The sequence below is a fragment of the Macaca fascicularis genome, chromosome 4, assembly GCF_037993035.2.
Source record: "Macaca fascicularis isolate 582-1 chromosome 4, T2T-MFA8v1.1".
In the NCBI taxonomy this organism is placed as follows: Eukaryota; Metazoa; Chordata; class Mammalia; order Primates; family Cercopithecidae; genus Macaca; species Macaca fascicularis.
In genome coordinates, this window is record NC_088378.1 from 138,389,640 (window position 1) to 138,413,469 (window position 23,830).

At 52.0% G+C, this 23,830-nt stretch overlaps 2 protein-coding genes across 21 annotated transcripts; both read left to right on the plus strand.

Moving 5' to 3' along the window:
- Positions 1-110: 110 nt before the first annotated feature.
- Positions 111-15,092, plus strand: TAPBP (TAP binding protein). Of its 3 annotated transcripts, none has more exons than XM_074038380.1 (8): positions 111-185; positions 329-606; positions 717-977; positions 9,367-9,765; positions 10,115-10,456; positions 10,536-10,625; positions 10,766-10,800; positions 13,006-15,092. In XM_074038380.1, exons 3-8 carry the CDS (start codon positions 785-787, stop codon positions 13,015-13,017), a joined length of 1,071 nt encoding a protein of 356 aa, XP_073894481.1. In that variant the 5' UTR covers positions 111-185; positions 329-606; positions 717-784; the 3' UTR covers positions 13,018-15,092. The 3 variants fall into 3 exon arrangements, with proteins under 3 accessions (XP_073894481.1, XP_005553368.2, XP_005553367.2); XM_005553311.5 differs by having other exon boundaries at positions 329-499; XM_005553310.5 differs by lacking the exon at positions 13,006-15,092 and having other exon boundaries at positions 329-499; positions 10,766-11,462.
- A 685-nt stretch (positions 15,093-15,777) lies between these two features.
- RGL2 (ral guanine nucleotide dissociation stimulator like 2) lies at positions 15,778-23,112 on the plus strand. 18 transcript variants are annotated; one of them, XR_012433907.1, is made up of 19 exons: positions 15,778-15,919; positions 16,139-16,331; positions 17,416-17,545; positions 17,644-17,727; positions 17,976-18,154; positions 18,288-18,338; positions 18,427-18,724; positions 18,993-19,244; positions 19,327-19,430; positions 19,538-19,622; positions 19,703-19,771; positions 19,993-20,067; positions 20,690-20,722; positions 20,821-20,961; positions 21,056-21,151; positions 21,232-21,343; positions 21,449-21,739; positions 22,210-22,324; positions 22,441-23,112. XR_012433907.1 is itself a non-coding variant. In XM_045390686.2 (19 exons), exons 2-19 carry the CDS (start codon positions 16,261-16,263, stop codon positions 22,650-22,652), a joined length of 2,379 nt encoding a protein of 792 aa, XP_045246621.1. In that variant the 5' UTR covers positions 15,778-15,919; positions 16,139-16,260; the 3' UTR covers positions 22,653-23,112. The 18 variants fall into 18 exon arrangements, 8 of the variants coding, with proteins under 8 accessions (XP_045246621.1, XP_073894475.1, XP_005553372.1 ...); XR_012433910.1 differs by having other exon boundaries at positions 19,703-19,752; positions 20,840-20,961; XM_045390686.2 differs by having other exon boundaries at positions 20,840-20,961.
- The last annotated feature ends 718 nt before the right edge of the window (positions 23,113-23,830 follow it).

Genomic DNA, 23,830 nt, shown 5'->3' on the forward strand with positions numbered 1-23,830 from the left:
CTGCCTGGCCAGTGAGGAAACACTGGTCTCCCAGGCACCCTCACCTAACCAGAGCGGGGATTTCCACCGCCCCTCCCGTCGCCCTTTGGAGGAAAGTGAAAGTGAAAGGAGGAAGAGGAGGGTTGCTGGCTGAGGAGGTCGCAGAGCCATGAAGTCGCTGTCTCTGCTCCTCGCTGTGGCTTTGGGTGAGCGAACCCCGCGACTCATCGCCCAGGAACTAGAGGGAAGCGGGGGGAGGTGGCCCCACTGGAGCCGACGCCAGGGTGGGTGTGAGTGGGCAGGTCACCAGATATCCAAGCCGCCCCTCACTCGCGCCCCTATACGCCAGGCCTGGCGACCGCCGTCTCGGCAGGACCCGCGGTGATCGAGTGTTGGTTCGTGGAGGATACGAGCGGAAAGGGTCTGGCCAAGAGACCCGGTGCACTGCTGTTGCGCCAGGGACAGGGGGAACCGCCGCCCCGGCCGGACCTCGACCCTGAGCTCTACCTCAATGTGCACGGTGAGTCTTTAGGGACTCGCCGCCCCCCTACCTCTGTCGCCTCCACCGAAACCCCCTCTTCTTTAGATCCGGCAGTGACCTCGGGCCTCAGCTTCCCCCTCTATAAAGTGAGTCTCACTATGGGGTAGTCTGTGCATTTGAAGTTCCCTGAACGCTGCCCTTCCAGCCCCTTTCCCGGCGGTGACTCTACAGCTGCAACTTCCTTCTCTACACTCAGACCCCGCGGGCTTCCTCCAGGCTGCCTTCAGGCGGTACCCCCGGGACGCCCCCGCACCACACTGTGAGATGAGCCGCTTCGTCCCTCTCCCCGCCTCTGCGAACTGGGCCAGCGGCCTGACCCCGGCGCGGAACTGCCCGCGGGCCCTGGATGGGGCTTGGCTGATGGTCAGCATGTCCAGCCCAGTCCTCAGCCTCTCCAGCCTCTTGAGACGACAGCCAGAGCCTCAGCAGGAGCCTGTTCTCATCACCATGGCAACAGGTAGCTGGGGAGGGGAGGTGAAGGGTGGGTAGATTCTAAGGGTCCAGATCAGCCGGTGGTCTCGCTTTATGGACTTGAGCAAGACATTTCGCTAATCGGGGTTCAGTTTCCTTTTTTTGTTAAGAGAGGTGTTTGGCTAGAATGAATCAATCTCTACCGCTCCTTCTAGCCCTCACCCAGTTAAAAAAAAAATACTGCGGCTTGGCGGGGGTGTGGGGGGAGAGCCGGGGCGGTCAAGGGGGTTACTTTCTGATGTTTCGAAGGGCGGGGCTTTGAAGAGGTGGGATTTCCGGACACCAGACCTGGAGAGACTTGTCAGGTGATGCGAGGTGGGAGGGGTTCAGAGGCAGGAGCTCCTGCCAGATTTGTATCTTGCTCGGCATCCTCAGCTTTGCGGTTCACTCTTTCAAAACCCAGCTCTCTAGCCCCACCTGCGCCCACACCCGGCGCTGCGGCAATCCGCAAAGCAAAGGCTCTTGCACTCTAGCGCGTTGACCTTCCCTGACAGCCGCGTGTGGGGATGTGCTGCCGCTCTGTGGTCCGCAAACAAGTGGGCTCGAGTGGCGGATGGACACTGCTGGAGATTGGGTGGTTCCTATTGCATTGCAGGGTGCGTTGCAGTTTGAGGCCCAGGGGTCGGAAGCTTTGCTGGGCTGGGACGTGGGAGGGACTGTGCAGATAATTCAAGAATGAGGAGAATCTGACCTGGATATCTGGGAGCTCTCCGTCCTGGCAGTGGAGGCGGGGTATTCCTGGGTAGAATACCTGTAGAGTTCTTAGCTTTTCTATCTGGATTTTATGTAAGCGACACAGCCTGATGGACAGGCCAACCCTGCACCCTCCCTTCCCTCCACCCTCCTGAGAATTACCCACAGAACCAGGGAGACAGACTTGAAACCCACGCTGAAACCCTCACCTCTGCCTACACCTCCATTCTTAGTCTTAAGCCCCCACCCTGGCAGAAGCAGAGGAGCACTGCTCTTGTGTAGACAGTGGCTCTCTCTGGTGGGGGGAATATTTCCTAGGGCTACTGGCTCCACTGAGGTGATGATGAGAATGGTCTTTGCTTTCTGAGTTTGTTTTTCCAACTGTAAAATGTGCATACTATTTCCCAGCTGCCTTTCCTGTTGTGACTATCAAGAGATGGCACTGTGTTAATTTATTCATTGACTTAATAAATACTTATTAGCACCAAGAATGAGTTGGGACTCAGCAGTTCTTAGTCCACACTGGAAATAAGAATCCTGTTGGAGGTTTCTAAAATATACTGAAACCTCATTCAATCCCATGCTTGACTTGGTCAATTAAATCAGAATCTCTGGGGTGGCCCTGGGTACCCTTGAGGGTCACAAAGATGATCCGATGTAGATTCTGCTCTCCAGGAGGTTCTGGGCGGATTTGCCACAGATAATCCTAATGTAAAGTAGAAAGTGAAGGACGTGCAGACAGGGAGCCTTGGAAGTGTCCAGGTGGTAAGATTGTCTGTATCTCACAGACAACTGGGGTCAAAGCAAGGTGCTATGCTATTTTTTATTTTTATTTTATTTATTTACTTATTTATTTTTGAGATAGAGTTTTGCTCTTGTTGCCCAGGCTGGAGTGCAATGGCGTGACCTCACACTCGCCGGAACCTCCGCCTCACTGGTTCAAGCGATTCTCCTGCCTCAGCCTCCCGAGTAGCTGGGATTACGGGTGCACACCACCACACCCAGCTAATTTTGTATTTTTAGTAGAGATGGGGTTTCTCCATGTTGGTAAGGCTGGTCTTGAACTCCCAACTTCAGGTGATCCTCCCACTTCGCCTCCCAAAGAGCTGGGATTACAAGCGTGAGCCACTGTGCCCGGCCTGCTATCTATCTATCTATCTATCTATCTATCTATCTATCTATCTATCTGTGTTTGAGACAGAGTCTCCCTCTTATTGCCCAGGCTGGAGTGCAGTTGCAGTGGCATGATCTTGGCTCACTGCAACCTCTGTCTCCCAGGTTCAAGCAATTCTCGTGCCTTAGCCTCCCCAGTAGCTGGGATTACAGGTGCATGCCACCATGCCCACCTAATTTTTGTATCTTTAGTAGAGACAGGGTTTCACCATGTTGGCCAGGCTGGTCTTGAACTCCTGACCTAAGATGGTCTGCCTGCCTTGGCCTTCCAAAGTGTTGGGATTACAGGCGTGAGCCACCACGCCCAGCCTGCTGTGCTCTTTCTTTTCAAGCATTTTTGCTTGATTTGGGATTTAAGAAAATGAAAGCTGTTGTGCTGATGTACAATTAGAAATGAAATCTCTCCAGGGTCAAAGATCATTGATAATTTTGCTAATATACATTTATACTTGTCTTATCAAATATTTTAAAATGTTTGTTGACAAATATACTTATTTATTTATTTGAGACAGGGTCTCCCTCTGTCGCCCAGGCTGGAGTGCAGTGCAGGCTGGAGAGCAGTGGCATGATCTCAACTCACTGCAACCTCCACTTCCGTGGCTCAAGTGATCCTCATGCCTCAGTTTCCTGAGTAGCTGGGACCACAGGCATGTGCCACCATGCCCAGCTAATTTTTGTATTTTTATTTGTAGAGATGGGGTTTCATCAGGTTGCCCAGACTGGTCTTGAACTCCTGGGCTCAATTGATCTGCCCACCTTGGCCTCCCAAACTGCTGGGATTACAGGTGTGAGCTGCCTGGCCCCAAATATACCTTTTTTTTTTTTTTTTTTTTTTGAGACAGAGTCTCACCCTGTTGCCCAGGCTGAAGTGCAATGGCGTGATCTCTACTCATTGCAACCTCTGTCTCCTGAGTTCAAGTAATTCTCCTGTCTCGGCCTCCTGAGTAGCTGAGACTACAGGTGCCCACCAGCACGCTCAGCTAATTTTTGTATTTTTAGTGGAGACAGGGTTTTGTCACGTTAGCCAGGCTGGTCTCGAGCTCCTGACCTCAGGTGATCCACCCACCTCAGCGTCCCAAATTGCTGGGATTACAGGCGTGAGCCACCATGCCAGGCTTATACTTTCTTAATATACTTTGTGTATATTAAGAAATATACATTCTCACCATTCTTTTAAAATATTACTGAGCCAGGTGAGGTGACTCATGCCTGTACTTCCAGCACTTTGGGAGGTCTAGGTGGGAGGATCATTTGAACTCAGGGGTTTGAGACCAGCCTGGGCAACATAACCAGACCTTGTCTCTACTAAATACTAAAAAAATGCTGGGTACAGTGGCTCACATCTGTAATCCCAGCACTTTGGGAGGCTGAGGTGGGCAGATCACCTGAGGTCGAAAGTTCAAGACCAGCCTGACCAACTTGGAGAAACCCTGTCTCTACTAAAAATACAAAATTAGCTGGGCATGGTGGCGCATGCCTGTAATCCCAGCTACTCGGGAGGCTGAGGCAGGAGAATTGCTTGAACCTGGGAGGCGGAGGTTGCCGTGAGCCAAGATCATGCCATTGCACTCCAGCCTGGGCAACAAGAGTGAAACTCTGTCTCAAAAAAAAAAAAAAAGTTGGGTGTCGTCCCAGCTACTCTGGAGGCTGTGGTGGGAGGATTGCACCTTCGATGGGTGACAGAGTGAGACCCTGTCTCAAAAAAAAAAAGAGTTAAACTGTAAAACCTTTAGGTTTTGTTTATTTAATTTTTTTTCTTTTAAATAAAGATGGGGTCTTGCTATGTTGCCCAGGCTGGTCTCAAACTGCTGGGTTCAAGTGATCCTCCAACCTCAGCCTCCCAAGGTACTGGGATTACAGGTCTGAGCCACCCTGCCCAGCCAGGTTTTGTTTATTAATCCTGTGGATTTTTTTTTTTTTTTTTTTTGAGACGGAGTCTCACTCTGTAGCCCAGGCTGGAGTGCAGTGGCCAGATCTCAGCTCACTGCAAGCTCCGCCTCCCGGGTTCACGCCATTCTCCGGCCTCAGCCTCCCAAGTAGCTGGGACTACAGGCGCCTGCCACCTCGCCCGGCTAGTTTTTTGTATTTCTTAGTAGAGACGGGGTTTCACCGTGTTAGCCAGGATGGTCTCGATCTCCTGACCTCGTGATCCGCCCGTCTCGGCCTCCCAAAGTGCTGGGATTACAGGCTTGAGCCACCGCGCCCGGCCTTTTTTTTTTTTTTTTTTTTTTTTGAGATCGAGTTTTGCTCTTGTTGACCAGGCTGGAGTGCAATGGCATGATGTCAGCTCACCGCAACCTCCACCTCCCAGGTTCAAGTGATTCTCCTGCCTCAGCTTCCCAAGTAGCTGGGACTACCAGCATGCACCACCACGCCCGGCTAATTTTGTATTTTTAGTAGAAATGGGGTTTCTTCAGTCTGGTCTCAAACTCCCAACCTCAGGTGATCTGCCCACTTCGGCCTCCCAAAGTGCTGGGATTATAGGCATAAGCCACTGCACCCGGCCTGTGGATCTTTTTTTTAGCAATTCAAAAGTATGTTTCTGGATTTTGACAAACTAAGTGAAATTGCATACTGTTTTTACTCTACTGAACAATTCCATGAAGCTGAGAACAGTTTAACCTTATAGGCCTCAGAAGCTAGGACTAAAAAGAACATACAGATAATAACAAGAAGAAAAAGATTATTTCTACCCGAAGGACCTAGACATTTCTGGGAAGAAACAGCAGTGAAAATGACCTTAAAGTACATAGAGTATTTAGATCATGGGTCTCCAATCTTTTGGCTTCCCTGGGCCACACTGGGAGAATAATTGTCTTGGACCACACATAAAATACACGAACACGATTGCTGATAAGCTAAAAAAAATTGTGAAAAAAAATCTCATAATGTTTTAAGAAAGTTTATGAATTTGTGTTGGGCTGCATTCCAAGCCGTCCTTGGCCGCATGTGGCCCGTGGGCTGGAGGTTGGACAAGCTTGATAGATGTTTGGGAGAAAATGGGAAAGACATTGTAAACTGAAGGGACCTCATGACCAAAACAAAGAGATGCCCAATGATGACCACTTCTACTAGGCACAAGGAAGGGGTTCTATGTGGCTGGTCTGTAGGATGCAGGAGAAGTCTGGAAGGGTGGGTTAGGGGCTGAATGTTCAAATACCTTGAAAGCTGGGCTTTGTTCTGTAGGTGAGAGTGAACCATCAGAAGTTCTTTTGGAGGGCTGGTTGTTCTAAAAAGCCTGTTTGTTTTGTTTTGTTTTGTTTTTGAGACAGAGTCTCCCTCTGTCACCCACATTGGAGTGCAGTGGCGCGATCTCGGTTCTCTGCATGCTCTGCCTCCTGGGTTCACGCCATTCTCCTGCCTCAGCCTCCCAAGTAGCTGGGACTACAGGCGCCCACCACCACGCCTGGCTAATTTTTTGTATTTTTTAGTAGAGATGGGGTTTCACCATGTTAGCCAGAATGGTCTCGATCTCCTAACTTCATGATCCGCCCGCCTCGGCCTCCCAAAGTGCTAGGATTACAGGTGTAAGCCATCGTGCCCGGCCTAAAAAGCCTGTTTTTATTATGTACATATTTATTTTTTGAGACGGAGTTTCACTCTTGTCGCCCATGCTGAAGTGCAATGGGACAATCTTGGCTCACTGCAACCTCTGCCTCCTGGGTTCAGGCAATTCTCCTGCCTCAGCCCCCCAAGTAGTTGGGATTACAGACACCCGCAACCACACCCAGCTAACTTGTTTTTTGTATTTTTAGTAGAGATGGGGTTTCATCATGTTGGCCAGGCTGCTCTCGAACTCCTGACCTCAGGTAATCCACCCGCCTCAGGCTCCCAAAGTGCTGGGATTACAGGTGTGAGCCACCATGCCCAGAAAAAACCTGTTATTTTACTTGATTCTTTTAAAAGACAAAGGTCAGATCTTTGGACTAGTGGGGAAAATACCCGATAAATGATTTTCCCAAGTTAACCAGCAAGTCCATGACAATGATGAAGGTAATGAAAACAGTAATAGCTAACATTTATCAAGTATTTTCTATATGCCAGGCCCTGTTCTAAGCACTTTATATGCATAATCTCACTTATTCCTCTCAACAACCATAGGCCGTAGGTTTTAATATTATCCCTATATTGCAGATGGAGAAATATGGGACACAAACTAGTTAAATAATTTGCCCAAGGACACACAGTGTGTAAGAAGCAGAGCTAGAGGCCAGGCGTGGTGGCTCACACCTGTAATCCCAGCACTTTGGGAGACTGAGGCAGGCTTATCACCTGAGGTCGGGAGTTTGAGACCAGCCTGGCCAACATGGTGAAACCCTGTCTCTGCCAAAAACACAAAAATTAGCTGGGCATGGTGGCGGGCGCCTGTAATCCCAGCTACTCAGGAGGCTGAGGCAGGAGAATCACTTGAACCTGGGAGGCAGAGGTTGCAGTGAGCCAAGATCGCACCACTGCACTCCAGCCTGGGCGACAAGAGCAAAACTCCATCTCAAAAAAAAAAAAAAAAAAAAAAATTAGGGCTAGAAATTGAACCCAGGCCATGTGGCTTCAGTCTATGCCTTTATCGACTGACTTCCTAGGTATTTGGGATTTTTATTTTATTTATTTATTTATTTATTTATTTATTTATTTATTTATTTATTGAGACAGAGTCTCATTCTGTCACCCAGGCTGGAGTGTAGTGGCATGATTTTTCGCTTACTGCAACCTCTACCTCCCAGGTTCAAGTGATTCTTCCATCTCAGCTTCCTAAGTAGCTGGGACTACAGGTGCCTGCCACCACACCTGGCTAATTTTTGTATTTTTAGTAGAGATGGGTTTTCGCCATGTTGGCCAAGCTGGTCTTGAACTCCTGACCTCAGGTAATCCACCCGTCTCAGCCTCCCAACGTGTTGGGATGAGCCACTGCGCCCAGCCGTATTTGGGATTTTTTTATTTTGAAATGGGGTTTCCCTCTTGTTGCCCAGGCTGGAGTGCAATGGCACAACCTTGGCTCACTGCAACCTCCGCCTCCTGGGTTCAAGCAATTCTACTGCCTCAGTCTCCCAAGTAGCTGGGATTACAGGCATGTGCCACCACACCCAGCTAATTTTGTATTTTTAGTAGAGACGGGGTTTCACCATGTTGGTCAGGCTGGTCTCAAACTCCCAACCTCAGGTGATCCGCCTGCCTCAGCTTCCCATCTGGTGTAACCAGCCACCGCGTCTGGCCCATATTTGGGATTTTTAAACAGGTAAATGATGGGATCAGACTTGTAGTCACCTTGTTTGGCTACAGTGTGAAGGAGGAGTTGAAGGAATAGGGAGATCAGACAGGAGGGCTGTTGTAATTGTCTAAATGTACATTGATGAGAACCTGAGTTGGAAACAGATATGAGATCTGTTAGGTCCTGGTGGGGAAAGCACATAGCACATAATTTTTGACAATTTGCTTGTCTATCATTGGACTATAGGCAATTTGAGGGTAGGGACTGCCTGTCTTGTTCACCATTCTGTCTTCTACCAGGATACCTTGAACATCTTCAGTGCTCAATAGTTGCTGAATGAATAAATGAATCTGAGTAACTCCAAGGGTTTGCTTTTAGTGTCTGGCGAGCTTGGTGATCATTCATCAAAGACAGAGAAGATGGGCATTGGAGCAGGGTGGGGAATGTTGCAGAGATGCTATTGACTTGGGGTATGCTAAGTTAGGTGTAACTATAGCAAATATGTGTGTAGACTTACTGTGTTCCAGACAGTGTTCTAAGCACCCTTGATATTTAGGTGTCTCTATTATCTAAAATTGGGAACTGAATAGACTTGAGTAGCAAGAGGTATTAATGATTTAACCCTCACAACAACCTCATGAAGTAGGTACTATTATTATTATCAACTTTTAATTTTAGAGATTGGGAAGCTGAGCCATGGAAAAATGAAGTGGCCCAAGGCCATATAAATAAGCTGCAGAGGGGATTTGAACCAGGTCAGCCAGGCTCCAGGCACTTAGCCACTGCACTGTACTGCTTCAGTAGAGCATAGAGGTCTGTGCTCAGGTCTAGGCTATAGCTGTAACCTTCTAGAGTCAGTAAATGTTCTGTACAGCACCACAGGACTGACAGTCATGGCTCAATCATTGTCTTCACCCATACGCAAGAAAGGCCTGGTTCCTCAAGGGTGGTGCTTGGAGATAGAGTGGTTCAGGTTGTGTCAGAAGTGACCTCAGATTCTGCAGTCCCAAGCTTGAGTGTGCTATGTGTTCAGAGTAGGCTTCAAAGGCCATATACCCTCATTGCCCCTACTCACCACCCCTAGACCTCTCTGCTCACCCTCAGCCACACTAGGTGCCACTCAGTCGCAGAGCAAAAGGAATTCGCAGGGAGGGCTAGGAAATGGTGAGTATCAGAAAAGGTGTCCTCTGAGGGGTGGGTAAACTGCAGTTTAGTCCTCCCCAATAATGCATTTCTCTATTTTTTTCTCCTTCTTTTTCTCCCTCATGCCCCTCCCAACCCCTCATCTCCCTATCTTCGTCAGTGGTACTGACTGTCCTCACCCATACCCCTGCCCCTCGAGTGAGACTGGGACAAGATGCTCTGCTGGACTTGAGCTTTGCCTACATGCCCCCCACCTCTGAGGCCGCCTCATCTCTGGCTGCGGGTCCCCCTCCCTTTGGGCTAGAGTGGCGACGCCAGCACCTGGGTAAGGGACATCTGCTCCTGGCTGCAACTCCTGGGCTGAATGGCCAGATGCCAGCGGCCCAAGAAGGGGCCGTGGCATTTGCTGCTTGGGATGATGATGAGCCATGGGGCCCATGGACCGGAAATGGGACCTTCTGGCTGCCTAGAGTTCAACCCTTCCAGGAGGGCACCTATCTGGCCACCATACACCTGCCATACCTGCAAGGACAGGTCACCCTGGAGCTTGCTGTATACAGTGAGTTGGGGGACAGAGGTCTCCAAGGGTAGAGGGTGGGCACTGGATTGTGGGGACCATGATGGGGGAGGGATGATGGAGAAGAGGGTGCCTGGGTAAGTAAGTAGAGATAGAAACGGATTCCTGGGAGTCAGAGGGGTAATGGGAGGCTAGAGGGTTCCTGGGAATTTGAGGGGCTTTGGCATGGGTATTTCTGTGATGCACCAATGGAAAGACAGTGGGTTCCCCATTTCAGGAGAAGAAACCCAACCTTCTTTAGTTCTAAGGAAGCCAGAAGGCAAACTGAGGGTCTCTTAGGGAGGACAGTATGGACTGATTTCCCTATGCTCATGTCGTCCTCTTTCCCCAGAACCCCCCAAAGTGTCCCTGATGCCAGCAACCCTTGCATGGGCCGCCCCAGGGGAGGCACCCCCGGAGTTGCTCTGCCTTGTGTCCCACTTCTACCCTCCTGGGGGCCTGGAGGTGGAGTGGGAACTCCGGGGTGGCCCAGGGGGCCGCTCTCAGAAGGCCGAGGGGCAGAGGTGGCTCTCGGCCCTGCGCCACCATTCCGATGGCTCTGTCAGCCTCTCTGGGCACTTGCAGCCGCCTCCAGTCACCACTGAGCAGCATGGGGCACGCTATGCCTGTCGAATTCACCATCCCAGCCTGCCTGCCTCGGGGCGCAGCGCTGAGGTCACCCTGGAGGTAGCAGGTAAGAGCTGGGAGCTCCGCGGAGCCTGAGCCAGCCTTCGGGAAGACAGGAGCTCACTCTCATCCCTTCTGCCTGCCAGGTCTCTCAGGACCCTCCCTCGAGGACAGCATAGGCCTTTTCCTGTCTGCCTTTCTTCTGCTCGGGCTCTTCAAGGCACTGGGCTGGGCTGGTGAGTGTGAGCCCCACCCTGACCATGATCTGAGGCTGGTGGACTTTTCCCCGCTCTACTCCCAGAAGCCTGATACCCATCCCTCTGCCCTCCACCTGTACCACTCCGGCATCCCATCCCTTCTCAATCTTTTCCCACAGCTGTCTACCTGTCCACCTGCAAGGATTCAAAGAAGGTACATTGCTCCACCTCTCTGTATCTTTCCCTTGTCACTTTATCTCCTCATCCTATCTCAAAACCCATGGAGGGAGGCTGCTGGTGTGGTAGGCAGAACCTAGGCTTGGAATTCACGCTGATTTGGGTTAAAACCTGGCACTATATCCTAACTGTAGGACTCTTTGTGCATGCTACTTAATCTATATCTGTTTCCCTGGGTGTAGGGATTTTAAAAAGTTACTTAGGCAGTGCTGTCCAGTAGAAAGATAATGCAAGCCACATATGTAAATTTAAATAATCTAGTAGTCACATTAAAAAAAAAGCAGAAACAGATAAAATTAACTTAATAATATACCTTATTTAATCTAATAATTCTGGTCCCTTATCTGAAATGCTTGGGACTAGAAGTATTTTTGGATGTTGGATTTTTTTCAGGCTTTGGAATATTTGCATATATAATATCTTTGGGATCACACCCAAACCTAAACAAGAAATCATTTGTTTCCTATACACATTATACACATGGCCTGAAGACTTTGTTTCCTTGTTTTTTTTTTTTTTTTTTTTGTTTTTTTTTTTTTTTTTTTTTGAGACAGAGTCTCTGTCGCCCAGGCTGGGGTGCAATGGTGTGATCTCGGTTCATTGCAACCTCCACCTCCCGGGTTCAAACGATTATCCTGCCTCAGCCTCCCGAGTAGTTGGGATTACAGGCACCCACCACCACACCCGGCTAATTTTTGTATTTCTAGTAGAGACCAGGTTTCGCCATGTTGGTCAGGCTGGTCTCGAACTCCTGACCTCAGGTGATCCGCCCATGGCCTTGGCCTCCCGAAGCGTTGGGATTACAGGTGTGAATCACTGCACCCAGCCACAATATTTTTAATAATATATGTGATCCATCACATGAGGGCAGCTGTGGGATTTTCCACTTGTGGCATCATGTTGGCACTAAAAAAATTTCAGGTTTTAGAACATTTCAGATTTTAGATTTTTGGACCGGTGATACTCAACCTGTACATCCAAAACATTATTGCAACATGTAAACAATATAAGAAATTACAGGCTGTTGTGCACAGTGGCTCACGCCTGTAATCCCTGCACTTTCGGAGGCCGAGGCGGGAGGATCACCTGAGGTCAGGAGTTCGAGACCAGCCTGGCCAACATGATGAAACCCCGTCTCTACTAAAAATACAAAAAATTAGCCAGACGTGGTGACGGGCCCCTGTAATCCCAGCTACTCGGGAGACTGGGGCAGGAGAATTGCTTGAACCTGGGAGGCGGAGGTTGCAGTGAGCCGAGATCACACCATTGTACTCCAGCCTGGGAGACAAAAGCAAAACTTTGTCTCAAAAAAAGAAAAGAAAAAGAAATTACAATCTCGGCCAGGCGAGTTGGCTCACGCCTGTAATCCCAGCACTTCAGGAGGCTGAGGTGGGCGGATCACCTGAGGTCAGGAGTTCAAAACCAGCCTGGCCAACATGGTGAAACCCCGTCTCTACTAAAAATACAGAAAAATTAGCCGGGCATGGTGGTGCGCACCTGTAATCTCAGCTACTTAGGAGGCTGAGGCAGGAGAATTGCTTGAACCAGGGAGGTGGAGGTTGCGGTAAGCTGAGATCGCACCACTGCACTCCAGCCTGGGCAACAGAGGGAGGCTCTGTCTCAAAAAACAAAACAAAACAAAACAAATTAGCTGGGCACGGTGGCACACACCTATAGTCCCAGCTACTTGGGGAGCTGTGGCAGAAGGATCGCTTGAATCTGGGAGGTCGAGGCTGCAATGAGCCAAGGTTGTGCCACTGTACTCCAGCCTGGGTGACAAAGTGAGACCCTGTCTCCAAAAAAAAAAAAAGAAAAGAAAAAGAAAAGAAATTGCAGCCCTTTTTCCACCCTAAGTATTCAAAAGCAGGTGTTTAAACAGTCAGCACATCTCAGTTTGGACTAGCCACATGTCAAATGCTCAATAGCCAAATGTGGGTGGTGGCTGCCATATTGGACAGCGGAGCCTGAGAGGACTGTTAGGAGGATTAAGGAAGACAGTGTATCTCCTTTAGAAGATGTAGGAGATAGAGCACTCAGCACAGTGTCTGGAGGGCAGAAAATGTTAGCCTCATCCTTCTCCCATCATCTGTGCCCATGATAGTTTATATGTCTCTGGACTGACCATGTACACCTCAACTGCCTTCTAATATTCTGAATTCCTCACCACCTTCCTCTCTTCCAGAAAGCAGAGTGAGGGCACTCACCTCCATCCTGTGGAAGCCACCATCATCTCGGCCCAAGCATCTGTAGTAGCTCCCCAAAATAATACCCCATCATCTGTTCCTACTCCCTCCAATCTCTCTCCACTGAGTGGCTGGAATGCTTTTTTTTTTTTTTCCACTTATACAAGGGAGAATTTTTTTTTTTTTTTTTTTTTTTTTTAGACAGTGTTACTTTCTTGCCCAGGCTGCAGTGCAGTGGCCTGATCTTGGCTCACTGCAACCTCTGCCTCCTGGGTTCAAGCAATTCTTTGGTTTCAGCCTCCGGAGTAGCTGGGATTACAGGCACATGCCACCACACCAGCGAATTTGTGTATTTTTAGTAGAGACGGGGTTTCACCATTGGCCAGGCTGGTCTTGAATTCCTGACCTCAGGTGATCCGCCCTCCTCGGCCTCCCAAAGTGCTGGGATTACAGGTGTGAGCCACTGCACCAGGCCCAAGAAATGCTTTTTTAAAAAACACATATCTTTTTTTTTTTTTTTTTTTTTTTTTTTGAGACGGAGTCTCGCTCTGTCGCCCAGGCTGGAGTGCAGTGACGCGATCTCACCTCACTGCAAGCTCCGCCTCCTGGGTTTACGCCATTCTCCTGCCTCAGCCTCCCGAGTAGCTGGGACTACAGGCGCCCGCCACCTCGCCCAGCTAGTTTTTTGTACTTTTTAGTAGAGATGGGGTTTCACTGATGTTAGCCAGGATGGTCTCGATCTCCTGACCTCGTGATCCTCCCGTCTCGGCCTCCCAAAGTGCTGGGATTACAGGCTTGAGCCACCGCGCCTGGCAAAAACACACATCTTATGGCATTCACCTTCTTGGAGCTCTAGGACAGTGGTTCTCAACATTTTTTCTCTCAGGATCTCTTAAAAATCATCAAGGACTCCAAAAAGCTTTTGGGTATGTGGGTTATAGCTATCAATATTTATGGTACTAGAACTTAAAACAGAAAAACTTAAAACACGAGAATACATAGGCACACATTCCATTCATTGTGGGAACCATGGTGTCAATACATATCATGTAGTTTCTGAAAAACTCCACTGTACACTCTCATAGAATGAAGAAGGCAAAAAACTTTTTTTGTTTTGTTTTTTGAGACCCAGTCTCTCTCTGTCGCCCAGGCTGAAGTGCAGTGGCGAGATCTCGGCTCACTGCAAGCTCCGCCTCCCGGGTTCACACCATTCTGGTGCCTCAGCCTCCCGACTAGCTGGGACTACAGGCGCCCTCCACCATGCCTGGCTAAAATTTTGTATTTTTTAGTAGGGACAGGGCTTCACCGTGTTAGCCAGGATGGTCTCGATCTCCTGACCTCGTGATCCGCCCGCCTCGGCCTCCCTGTGTTGGGATTAGCGGCGTTAGCCACCGTGCTCGGTTGCAAATAACATCTTAATTTTGTTATAAAAAATAGTCATTCTCACCTACCCCCTGACATAGTCTCAGCGACCTGTAGGGCCGAGGTTACACTTGGAGAACCCGTGCTCTAGGGCCAAACCCATTCTTCTTGCCCTGGCCCACGTGTTCCCCCCACCGCCCCACACTGGAGCCACTGCCTAATTCTCCAGCCCAAGATGGTGCTCGCCAGCCCTCCTCTCAATGCTCATCACACACAGGGCTATTCCTTTCCTCCAATGAACCAACCGCCTCCCGCCCACCTCCAGTTCCCAGCCCTCTGTTCCCTTTGCCTGGTCCACCCTCGGCCTCCCTGGGTCGCAGACGAGGTCGGCCTCGTCATTCCCCGCAGACCGCCGCGCGTCCCTCTTGTGCGGTTCACCACAGTTGTATTTTAAGTGATCATGTGAGTCGTCGTTAAATGCCTGTCTCCCCGCGGATCATGGGCTCCTCGAGGACAGGGACCGGCCTGTCTGTCCACTGCTGTAACCCCGCGCCGGCATAGGGACGTAAGGCCCCACTGGAGGGCGCTCATCAAATAGCTGCTGGATATTGACGAAGGAAGCGGCGGCGCAGCTCAGGGATCTCCGAGTCAGGACTGTCGGCCAGACCGACGGGGTAACATGTCTAATGGTGTGGGAATAAAGTTGTATTCCAGTGCTTCCAAACGGGCCTCTCATTCCAACCCCCTTCCAAGCAAAATGAATATTCCAATCATCTCTGGTCCCTTCCAGTGACCTTGAACCCCTCAGAGAACGCCCCGTCGACACCGTTCGGGGTCGGGCGCCACTACTGGCGCATAAGATGCGCTCAAGCGGAGGGCACTCCAACCGCAAAGCGACGCCGAGCCAACAGGGATGCCTGCCTCGGCGCCGGAAGCCCCAAAGAGCCGAATCTGGAACCGGATGTGGCTGCTTCCTGCCCCGCCCCCTGCCGAGGGGGCGGGAACCGAGGGCCCTTCGGAAAACGCGGCCGGGATTTCGGTCAGCGGAGTTCGTGGGTTGTGGTGGGGAGCGTAATCCCGTGGGGATGGAGTGACCCGCTCTCTCTCCTCCTGAAACGCTTCCCGCGGGAGTTTTAGCCGTGTTATTGTTGGGGAAGGGAATGTCAAATTCTGCTCCTGCCTTCCCCCAGGGGCTGGAGATTGGAATCTTTATTCCAGTTCAGTGCGGAGCGACGTGGTCTCCAGAATCCCCGAGTGTAGAGGCGGAGGACAGTGGAGCTGGGGACTCGGGCGCCTGGGTCCTGGTCCCTGAGCGTCCGGCGCTCCCCTAGTCCGCGGCCCTGGCTCCTGTCCTCACTTCCTTCCCCTTTTGGCTCCTGCTCTCGGAGCGGGCGGACGCGGGGGGGAGCGGAAAGGGCGGAAGGGGCCCGGGAGCCTAGCGGGAGGGGTTCAAGGGGGTACGGAAAAGCCGGGGAGGGGACTTGGTCCGGGGCCGGAGACCGACGGCAACAGCGGCCCAGGACCCACGCTGCCCCCACCCCTCCCGAGCAGGTCAGAGCCTGAGCACCCTGCGCGTCCCCGTACTCGTGACCCCCTCCTCCCCCAACTGCACCAAGGGCCACCCTATTTCACCCTTCTGTTGCCTCCCTCCCCCAGCCTTCCTGCAGAATTCCCTTCCGGTCTTCTTGACACCCACCCACGTCCCTTCCCTGCCCGGCTCCCCCGCGCCCACCTGACTCTCCACCCCCACCCCACCCCGTCTCTCCCCAGGCGCCCCCATGGCCCGACCCCGCTGATTCACTCGGCCATGCTCCCGCGGCCCCTGCGGCTGCTTTTGGACACGAGCCCCCCAGGGGGAGTCGTACTGAGCAGCTTCCGAAGCCGGGACCCCGATGAGGGTGGGGGCCCAGGTGGCCTGGTCGTGGGCGGGGGGCAGGAGGAAGAGGAGGAGGAAGAAGAAGAGGTGAGACGCGGGTGGTGGGAGGTAGGGGTCGGATGTATTTCTGAAGTCTCCACTTTTCTCTTGTCTCTGGGTCCCTACATCTCCTCCTCCTTGCCTCAGTTATTCTCGCGCCTCCCTGGGCGTCGGCCCGTTTCTCTGCTGCGGGGAGTCCCGGCGTCTCTGTGGTTCTCTGTCAGTGTGACTCAGGACCTGCCCGCAGGAACCTGCCTGGAACTTCTGGCTGGCTGTCCCTGCGGGTCTCTGGCCCTCTGCCTCTGCCTGCCTGAGTGTGCCTACTTCTCTGAGCAGTCTTGTCTTGCCCCCTGTCTCCCTCCTTGTTTTTGTTTGGCGGGGAGGGGTTTGTTTCCACAGTAACCAGCTCCTCTGACTCTGGGATTGGGGAGGGAACCCTCAGATTTCGTGACCCCTCCTTCCCTCCCTCCCCTTTACCCCCCCCCCCCCATCCTGGGTAGAGGCAGGGAAGCCACGGTTCTGGGACCTGGAGGAATGATCCTAGGGTGGGTAGAGAGTGGTTACCTGTTTTCATTAGGGATTAATGGTGGTGGCCAGGAGCAGGATTTTAGGCCTCAGGAGGGGCCAGAATTTGGATTTGGGGCCCCGAGGCCCTGAACTCCTAGGTCCAGATCCTAAGTGAGGGCAGGTTGACTGGCAAGGCTGGTTTTTCGGGATCGGTCGGGGGAGGGACTGGGGCCACGTGACTCTCTGAGTCTACCGCCCCCCAGCCCCCATCATCCCACTTCCCCTTTTCCTTCCTGGACTGGGATTGGAGCTGCTACCTTCAGGGGTCCCTTAGGGCTGAGATAGTGGAGGCATTACCCGAGGGACCAGTGTGAAAGGGGGCCTGAGAAGGACTAAAGCTCTGGGCTGGTCTAGTCCTTGGCCGGGAGGGGCGGGGCATGCGGCAGTGCCTGAACTGAGGTTTCAGCTACTCCTAGTCTCTGCCTCTGGCTTGCTGCCTCTCGCTTCCCTCTCCTGCTCTTTGTACCCTGCTTCTCTGTCGTGTGTGGGTTCAGCTCTGGGGGGAAAGGGCTTTGGGGGTCTCCAGGATCAGGATTCCTGTACTCCATCCACGCCTCCACTACAGCCCCTTCGACTCCACCGGGGCCCTGAGGCGACTGGGGTGGGGCTGTCTGGGCCCCAGTGGGGGAGACCTGGGGTCACCAGCTCCCCCCACCCTTCCTCGCACTCGCTGGTACTATGCCCTGCCACCACAGGTGAGGGGTATAGAGGGAGAAGCAGGGCCTGGGGTGAAGGCTGAGGGCAGTGGGGGGTGATATGGAACTGTCTGACTTCCCCTTCCTTGCTCCTGCAGGCCCCTGTGTCCGTCTGGGATGAGGAGGAGGATGGTGCTGTGTTTACCATCACAAGCCGCCAATATCGACCTCTTGATCCCTTGGTGAGATCATGACTTTAGCTTCTCACCTCTGACTCTTCAGTTCGCTTCCTCTGGCTGACTTTCTGGCCAGAGTGCTAGGTTGGAGTTCTGGAGTCCTGGACTCCGCTGTATGACATAGGCCAAGACTTTTGCCCTCTCTAAATATCAGAAAAATGAGGCTGGAACATCTCCTGGGTCTGGGATTGTCCTCAGAAATCTAGGGGCAGAGTGGGAGAAAGCGTTGGTGATCATCTCTTTGTGTCCTCCAGGTCCCTATGCCTCCCCCGCGTTCCTCCCGACGGCTCCGAGCTGGCACTCTGGAGGCCCTGGTCAGACACCTACTGGATACCCGGACATCAGGGACTGATGGGACTTTCATGTCAGCCTTCCTGGCCACCCACCGGGCCTTCACCTCGACGCCTGCCTTGCTAGGACTTATGGCTGACAGGTCAGAGTCATAAGGGACCCAGGGTCGTGGAGTGTCTGTCCAGATTTCCTAAAGTTCCAACATCCCACCAAAATAGTTAAGGCCACTGGGGGTTTGGGGAAAATGGACAGATAGATCCTCTTCTTCCCCTCAGGCTGGAAGCCCTTGAATCTCATCCTACCGGTGAACTAGAGAGGACAACAGAGTGAGTGACCCCTGTTTCTTAATCTCACAGTCTACTCTGCCTAGGCTGCAGCTTTACCTCTCACCCTTGGCTGATTCCCTTCTCCCAGGGTAGCCATCTCTGTGCTGTCAACCTGGCTGGCCTCTCACCCTGAGGATTTTGGCTCTGAGGCCAAGGGTCAGCTTGACCGGCTTGAGAGCTTCTTACTTCAGACAGGGTATGCAGCAGGGAAGGGTGTTGGGGGGGGCAGCGCTGACCTCATCCGCAACCTCCGGTCCCGGGTGGACCCTCAGGCCCCCGACCTTCCTAAGCCCCTGGCCCTCCCCGGCGATCCCCCTGCTGACCCCACGGATGTCCTGGTGTTCCTCGCTGACCACTTGGCCGAACAGCTGACCCTGCTAGATGCGGTGAGACCCTGACCTCTGGCCCGTATGCCCCCTGACCCCTTACTAACCTCTCCTTGACTCCAGATCCTTTCCTTGCTTCCACCCTTTCCTGATCCAGCTCCTAGCCTCCTTCACCTACCATTTTGACTTTCCCTTTTTCCTTTTGGTTGTTACCCTTCAAACCCTGTGCCCCTCTGGTTCCTTGGCCACCTGAGATCCTCAGATCCCTAATATTGGAAAGCTGACCTCACTTGACTATGAACTTTAACCTCTTACCTCTACCCTGCAGGAGCTATTTCTCAATTTGATCCCCTCTCAGTGCCTGGGAGGCCTGTGGGGTCACAGAGACCGGCCAGGACATTCTCACCTCTGCCCATCTGTCCGAGCTACTGTCACACAGTTCAACAAGGTGGCAGGGGCAGTGGTTAGTTCTGTCCTGGGGGCTACCTCCACCGGAGAGGGACCTGGGGAGGTGACCATACGGCCACTCCGTCCCCCCCAGAGGGCCCGCCTCCTGGAGAAGTGGATCCGCGTGGCGGAGGTGAGAAAGAAGATTGCCCCACGGTGGGTGGCCATGGCATGGAGAGGGCTCCCATAGCCTTAGCTCTCTTTGACCCCCACAGGAGTGCCGGCTGCTCCGAAACTTCTCTTCAGTTTATGCTGTGGTGTCAGCCCTGCAGTCCAGCCCCATCCACAGGCTTCGGGCAGCCTGGGGGGAAGCAACCAGGTGGGGAGGCTGAGGCATTGGACTGGGGTGGGGGTTCCTCAGAAGGCAGGGAAGAGGGGGTGACAGAGCCAGGCCTGTCCTCAGGGCCACTTTTCTCCCTCCCCCAGGGACAGCCTCAGAGTCTTTTCTAGCCTCTGCCAGATTTTCTCCGAGGAGGATAATTATTCCCAGAGTCGGGAGCTGCTCGTGCAGGTGAGAGCCTGGTTTGTGGCATTCCCCCCTCTCCCTGCTCCCTACTGCTCCCCCATGTCTCTTTATTTTGTCACCACCAGGAGGTAAAGTTGCAGTCTCCTCTGGAGCCACACTCCAAGAAGGCCCCGAGGTCTGGCTCCCGGGGTGGGGTGAGTGACTAGCTGGGTGGTGGGCTTGGGGGTTGTGATTATGAAGGGGTGAGGAGTATGTTTTAGGGGAGCAGCCTGAAGGATGGGTAAGGGAGGCACAGAGGGGTGAGGGGTGAGGAGAATGAAATCTGTTCTCTGAGGCAATGGGGAGGGCAAGTGCGGAGGGACGGAGAGCCCTCACATCAATGGCAGGCACGTCTGACCCTGACCCCTGACCTCAGGGTATAGTCCCATACCTTGGCACCTTCCTGAAGGACCTTGTGATGCTGGATGCAGCCTCCAAGGATGAGTTGGAGGTCAGTGGTGTGTGTGTGTGTGTCATTATGATGATGTAACAAGTGGGCTGCAGGGTCCGACAGATCCCCCCCTTGCAAGGGGCTGTAAGGCACAAATAGCTGAGTGTAGGACAAAGCCAGATCTATTTCTGTGCCAAGTCGCCTCAGTGGTCTGTAAATGAGAAACTAGAAATAGCATCTACATTGATCTGTTATTATAAGGGTTAAATGAATTGTATTTGTCAAGCGCTTAGAACATGCCTGAAACGTAAGCACATTTAGGTTTTGTGATGGGGTCCTGCTCTATTGCTAGAGTTTGTTAAATAAACAAATACTGAGACCTTGGGCAAGTTCCTTATCCTCTCTGGATGAGGAATCCTATCCAATTGGATACTATCCAGTCTTCTCATCTGCAAAGCAGACTAGTTGTCTACCTGAGATATTAAATTTCAAGGGTCAAGTGCAGTGCTTAGGCCATGATAGATTGAGGGGGAAGGCAGGGAGGGATGGAAGAGTCAGAGAGGCTAGAGGGAAGTGATTGTGAGTTGGATGTGGCTGTGTGTGTTTAAGAGAGGGGATATTCTCTCTCTGTGGCCTGGAAGGTAGTGTTAGAACTTTCACCCCATCCCCATTTTCCTCGCAGAATGGATACATCAATTTTGACAAGCGGAGGAAGGTGAGTGGAGTGCCTGGGCTGGATGCTGGACTTCTCAATCCATGTTCCTGGAAGGGGAGGGGGGAAAGTCAGGTGTCCCTGAGTTTTGGCTCCTGCAGTTTGAGGGCTCCTTCCCAGGAGTTTGCAGTCCTTTCTGAGTTGCGACGGCTCCAGAATGAATGTCGTGGCTATAACCTCCAACCTGACCATGATATCCAGAGGTGGCTACAGGGGCTCCGGCCACTGACAGAGGCTCAGAGGTGACTGGCGGGTGAGGTTGGGACTCTAGGGCTCTGGCCAGGTGTGGGGGATTGGTGTCATGTCCTGAGCTCTGTCTTTTGCCCCCTAACCCAGCCATCGTGTATCCTGTGAGGTGGAGCCACCTGGTTCCAGTGACCCTCCTGCCCCACGGGTGCTTCGGCCAACATTGGTCATCTCGCAGTGGACAGAGTGAGAGATTCACTGGCTGGGGGATGGTTACTTGGAACTTCCACTTTTCTTCTGATCCTCCCAATCTCCTGCCACTGTAGGGTTCTGGGCTCTGTTGGGGTCCCTACCCCGCTTGTGTCCTGCGAGCGGCCCAGTATGGCGGGAGATGAGGTGCCTACAACTCCTGCTCCTCTGCTGACTCGGCTGGCCCAGGTGAGCTCTGCTCCTGACTCTGACCTTGATGCTGACCCTCACTCTGTAAATGTTTCTTCCTTAATCTCCCTGCCTTCATGCCAGTCCCATGTTGTTTATTCCTAGCACATGAAGTGGCCATCTGTCTCGTCACTAGACTCTGCCCTGGAAAGCAGTCCATCCCTGCACAGTCCAGCTGACCCCAGCCATCTCTCCCCACCAGCCTCCTCCCCTAGGCCTTCTCGAGGTCACCGCCGCTCAGCCTCCTGTGGCTCCCCGCTGAGTGGGGGTGCAGAAGGGGCCTCCGGGGGGACTGGATATGGGGGAGGGGGATCTGGGCCAGGGGCCTCTGATTGCCGAATCATCCGAGTCCAGATGGAGCTGGGGGAAGATGGCAGTGTCTATAAGAGCATTTTGGTGAGGGAGCCTTGGGATGGAGTTGGGGTGAAGGATGGTGTCTTGTTGGACTATAAATGTCTGAGGTTTGGGCAACCAAATGGAATTGAATGTAGTTTTAATTTTGACTTTTGGTTTTGGCAGTTGTTTTATTTATTTTTAATTTTATCTTGTAAACTCTGGTCTTCAATACAAGCTAAAATTTGTTTTATTTTGATGGCTATTTTGCATTAGTTGCTACACCTTAAACTTTTGGTAGCCATATTAAAATTTCAGAATCAACAGCAGTTTCCCCAAAGGCAAGCAGCTCTGTTTCACTGGGCACCATGTGGGCTGGCTTATGGGGTATAGGAAGCCACCGTATTGGGTTTCCCTGTTCCTTTTAAAGCCTTGGACACAAGTAACCTTTTGTGGTTGGGTTCAGTGGCTAAGGGTAGAAGGATGGGAATTCATGGCTGATTGATTGCTCTTTTGGTCTCCTGTCCTGCCAGGTGACAAGCCAGGACAAGGCTCCAAGTGTCATCAGTCGTGTCCTTAAGAAAAACAATCGTGACTCTGCAGTGGTTTCAGAGTATGAGCTGGTACAGCTGCTGCCAGGGGAGCGAGGTCAGAGGCCACGAGGGAAAGGCAGACTCGGGAGGAGAGTGGAGTGCTTCCACATCTGGGCGGCTGTGGGGGGAATGACTGTGCTTGTGCTTGACATCCATCCCCTGAACCTTCAGAGCTGACTATCCCAGCCTCGGCTAACGTATTCTACGCCATGGATGGAGCTTCACACGATTTCCTCCTGCGGCAGCGGCGAAGGTCCTCTGCTGCTACACCTGGCGTCACCAGTGGCCCGTCTGCCTCAGGAACTCCTCCGAGTGAGGGAGGAGGGGGCTCCTTTCCCAGGATCAAGGCCACAGGGAGGAAGATTGCACGGGCACTGTTCTGAGGAGGAAGCCCCGTTGGCTTACAGAAGTCATGGTGTTCATACCAGATGTGGGTAGCCATCCTGAATGGTGGCAGTTATATCACATTGAGACAGAAATTCAGAAAGGTAGCCAGCCATCCTGGGGCAGTGAAGTACCACTGGTTTACCAGACAGCTGAGAAATCCAGCCCTGTGGGAACTGGTGTCTTATAACCAAGTTGGATACCTGTGTGTAGCTTCCCACCTGTGTGTGCTTCCTACCTGTGCAGCACACAGGTAGTGCTGGAAAAAACGCATCAGTTTCTGATTCTTGGCCATATCCTAATATGCAAAGGGCTAAGCAAAGGCCTCAAGGCTCTGAGCCCCAGGGCAGAGGGAAATGGCAAAAAATAGGTCCTCGCAGGAGTTCTTCTTCCCACTCTGGGGGTTTCTATCACTGTGACAACACTAAGATAATAAACCAAAACACTACCTGAATTCTACTCCCCTGTCCTTGTAGTGCGTATGAACTGGCTGCTATGAGTGGGGGTGGGGAATTGGCTGAAGGTAGATGCCATGGAACAGGAAGGGGCACAATGTTTTCTATCCCCATGAACAGAGCAAAAAGTGAGTGAGGTATTGGTGAAAAAAGTTTCCTCAGAACAATTTTTCTTCAGTAACCTCTCTACCACTGGTCCCTTGCTGCAAATGTGTATAAAACAATTTTAGGACAAGGAAATGGCAGAACAACTTTATGGACAACATATAAACTTGGGAGGACTTATACACTACAAAGCATTACGTGCTGGGATTTTAAGTCAGTTTAAGCTACATTCAAGCAAATTCTAGGAAGACAGAGGCTGAAAAGTACCAATAGAGATGCCAGGGCTGCTGGCAAAGAGGGTAACCACATTTCATCCTGGGGCCTCAGGTTAGAGAACCGTGAATTCTTTTTCAATTGAACTGACATTCCTAGTAATACGCTATGTTGTAAATGCCCTTCCAAAATAATCATGCCAACCAAGATGAGGGAAAGTTAAGGGTTGTATATACAGGCAAGAAGTAGGTTTGAGGACATTTAGGATTTCACTTTCAAGAAAGAAAGAACATTGTGCCACAAAGAAGTTCCAAGTGCAAGAGTTTGAACCTGAGGGGGTAATACAGGTGGTGTGTGTGAAGGTGGAAGGGACTGTGGGGATATGACAGAAGCGCCTGGTCAGG